Source organism: Alligator sinensis, unplaced genomic scaffold (genome assembly GCF_000455745.1).
Source record: "Alligator sinensis unplaced genomic scaffold, ASM45574v1 scaffold798_1, whole genome shotgun sequence".
Lineage (NCBI taxonomy): Eukaryota > Metazoa > Chordata > Crocodylia > Alligatoridae > Alligator > Alligator sinensis.
Genome location: NW_005842138.1, coordinates 1,564,185 through 1,567,645, shown reverse-complemented (window position 1 = coordinate 1,567,645; position 3,461 = coordinate 1,564,185). Strand labels below are relative to the sequence as shown.

The 3,461-nt window shown below is 38.3% G+C and overlaps 1 protein-coding gene across 2 annotated transcripts in view; it reads right to left on the bottom strand.

The window, feature by feature from the left end:
- Window positions 1-3,461, bottom strand: part of TYRP1 (tyrosinase related protein 1) — a 92,116-nt gene that overhangs the window by 11,092 nt on the left and 77,563 nt on the right. Inside the window, exons 1-2 of one of the 2 annotated variants that reach the window (XM_006025303.2) lie at window positions 2,676-2,838; window positions 1,650-2,116 (exon numbers count right to left, since the gene is read on the bottom strand). In XM_006025303.2, the coding sequence (XP_006025365.1) occupies window positions 1,650-2,031 (382 nt within the window). In that variant the 5' untranslated portion in view covers window positions 2,032-2,116; window positions 2,676-2,838. Of the gene's footprint in view, window positions 1-1,649; window positions 2,117-2,675; window positions 2,839-3,461 lie in introns of those variants that run through there. The other variant, XM_006025304.3, reaches the window with a different exon arrangement.

Here is a 3,461-nt window from a genome sequence, read left to right as displayed (position 1 = left end):
GCAGGAAGGCTGGAGGGTGGACCATTCATATTTTTCTATAGCAAGGGCTCATAATTGGAGCCATCTCCTAGGAAGTGGGAGAGGTGAGCTGGAATTTGCTCATGCTGATGGTTTACTACCTAGTTCTTGTACCCCTTGGGCCAGTACACTAACCAGTAAGCTAGTATTAAAAAAGAGGGCAGCATCACAGTCACTAGATAACACCTACATTCAGCAGATGATTTGGCAATCCTGAGTTGTACTGTGATGCCTAAAGGTTGTCGTTTAGCCCCATGTGAGTGAATCAAAGAAACAGGGTTATATGCATAGGCTAAAGGTGCCTGATGTGCAGGCTTGAATCTGGCACCTAAACTGAGAGACCCATTCTCTCTTGGTTAGCTTGTGCCAGTTTTTCACTCAGCATGTGGAATCTTTACATCACACTTTAGAGGCATCTAAGTTTCCCCATTACTACATAGGGTGTTGAGCCTCCTCTTAATGACCCGCAGGGTAGGAGCCAGCACTACTTCCCTTAGAAGTTGGTTCCAGATCCTAGCCATCCCGGACATGAAGAGGGAATATGTTCCATTTTGAGATTCAGGAAATATGGTCACACTAATTAGATGGTATAATTGACTTAACTCCATTGACTCCAGTGATGTATTAACTTTTGCTTTTGTATTGCAAGTTGAAGCTCAGTTTGGTTTTTTAATATTAAACTCCCCTTCAGCACTTGCTTTGAGCGCTTCATTGTTTTTGGCTATACTGCTTCCAGTTTCTGAGTTAGCCTGTTTAGCTATTTAGTGCTAGCTTAGGTGTCTCTGCACAGCACTGAGCCATGCCCTTAATTTTAATTGTGATATCTTTAACTTTTTAACCCTTTACTTTGGATTGCATTAATTAAATATTACTAATATTTGTATTATTACTAAAAAAGAGACAGAGCTGATATTTGCAATAATCATTTCCTTATATTACAGAGCTGTCATATTCCATCAACTCAGATGGAGTTCATCACTTAATTTTAACATTGGTTTAGGGGAAGGGTGGGTTGCTGATTTTCAGGGTGAAGCATTTTGTAGTAGTCATGTAATAAATTTCAACTTTCATTAATATTTGAACCCTCATTAATTCAAACTGCTGGGGCTTAATAACATGGATACCAGGCCCTTTCCCCTCCCTTTCCACTCTATCCCTTCTTAGAAATACTTTATCTTTCACAGACCCTGTAGTGATTTCACAAACCACACTTCAAAAATTTTTAAATACCTAAAGGCTGGTATATTTAAATTTGAATATTAAAATGTAAACCACTGAGAGTCATGATCGTAGCACTAACTTACATAGTTTCTAATCGTTTAGACCCTTTGAAGTTGTTGGGAGTAGTTACCAGAATAAGAACTATTCTGGTGATTATTTTTGCAAGATCAAAAAAGTTATAGTTGCAAAGGAATTTTGGATTCACAGAGTTACTATCAAATCTATCAAACATATACCTCCATCTTAAGCATAAAATAATTAAAAAAATACATATTTTTACATCTTATAATTATTTATATTATTTAGTTGTCAGGGATATTTTAGTCTTTAAAGAAGATAGGAAGTCAAATGTATCTTACACTGAGCATTACTAACAGATCAAAACTCTCCATTATTGCTGATATTCTTACCTATGTGGATCTGCTGGTCACAGGCAGCCCCAGTCCAGCCAGGTTGACATGATCCACAGTTGAAACCAGAGAAGTTTCCATTGCACCTGCAGGTTTGGTTGAAGAAGCGCAAGGGCCACTGTTCACGGTCATCCCGGCCATCGTGCATGTACTGTGGGCCATGGGGCCGTGAGTCTGCAATTACTGGCATACACTGACCTCTCCCAGAAGATGAACCACAATGGTCAGAGCCAGGGCCAGATAATGGAGACAAATCAGGACAACACTCACCACTTACTAGGGCTTCAACTGTAGCACATTGGCGGGGGAACTGAGCACTAGCTTGGCTGAGCAAGGTAAGAAGCTGTGGTAAAAAGAGAAGCAGCTGTATGGAGATCTGCATAATGACAATCCAAGTGAGAGGGAAACCAGAGGTTCCTCTTGTGAGTCTGCAGCTTTGCCTTCTGCCTAGTTAAGCTCAGTATAAACTAGAGGAAAGAGAAATGGTTGAGAGCAAACAGTTGCAAGAAACACTTTCATTCACAGATAAAATTACCAAGCCATCTACTTTGCTGCTATCTCTTTCAGAATATGGCAAAAACAGTATGATACACTTTGGCTTTGCTTAACAAAAATTAAAAAACCTTATCCTCTTAGCAGAGAAAGGGCCTCAATCCTTCCAAACTACAACTCTCATAGTCCTAATGACAGAGGCAATGAGGTGCTCCACATCGCTCATAGCCCACGATGTACACATTATTTAACTTCACCGGCACAGACTCTTCCACTCGTAGACCTCTAGCAGCTTTCTAAACATTAATTCTTAATGCACTCCTGCCAAACAGATAACCTTTCATCAATACTAAATGCTGCAAATTGTGAGGCATTAGTAACTTCAGTCTAACTGTTTCTAAGGACCTTTGCCCTCCGATCCCTTCTGAATTAATCTGATACATATCTCTTGTTGTACATTTAGCATTCTCTTGCTTCTACTGTCTGCTGTATTGGAGATTTTGCAATAAATGAAAAACTACCAAATCTTCTTACCTCTGTACTGTACCCTCTTTTCTGTGTTTGGGAGTACTTCTTTGATGAACTCTGCGTGTTCTACCCAGGACTAAGCAGTACTAATTTCTTTCCTGTTTGAGTCTGTTTACTAATCCTGGTTCTGCCAACAGTTTGGTTTGGCCTCACCCTCTCTTTCCTATTAATCCTTTTCTACTTCAGTGATTTCCCCAGGCTTTAAATACTCCAAGAGCACATGATTTCTTTCATGCTTATCTCCTTGTGATTTTACAAGTTTCAACAAAGGTCAGTAATTGTAATTGAAACAAAACAATCAAGAACCATGGAGGCTTTTATATTTTAAGGAAGGTTTATTTGAAAAAAGATAATTATTTAGGTGAAGAAAACTGAGGAAGTTTATGCTGAATTTTCTTCCCTCAAATGTATAATTACATTTTCAAGAGAAGGGACAAGAAAGGACAGAGTTATATTGTTTAAAAAGTAAAATGCTTTTGTTTCACACAGTGAATATCGAATATTAGCTCAGACCTGTGTGAATAAATGATTTTTGGTTGAATAGCCATACCAAAACTCAAATAAAAAATCATTTTTTATCCCCCTGGAATGATTTTTTCCTTCTTTTTTTCACTGAGGAAGAAAAGAGATGAAAAATGTTGTTTTGTATCAAATAAAATGTTACTCAGTTTATTGTAGGTAAAAACTTCCACTGACTATAACTGATTTCACTCACCCATACCCTTTTTTCTGAATCCCTATCTTTGTCAATAAGGACTGTCTGCAGTAAGGAAAGATTTGTCAGGAAAGAGT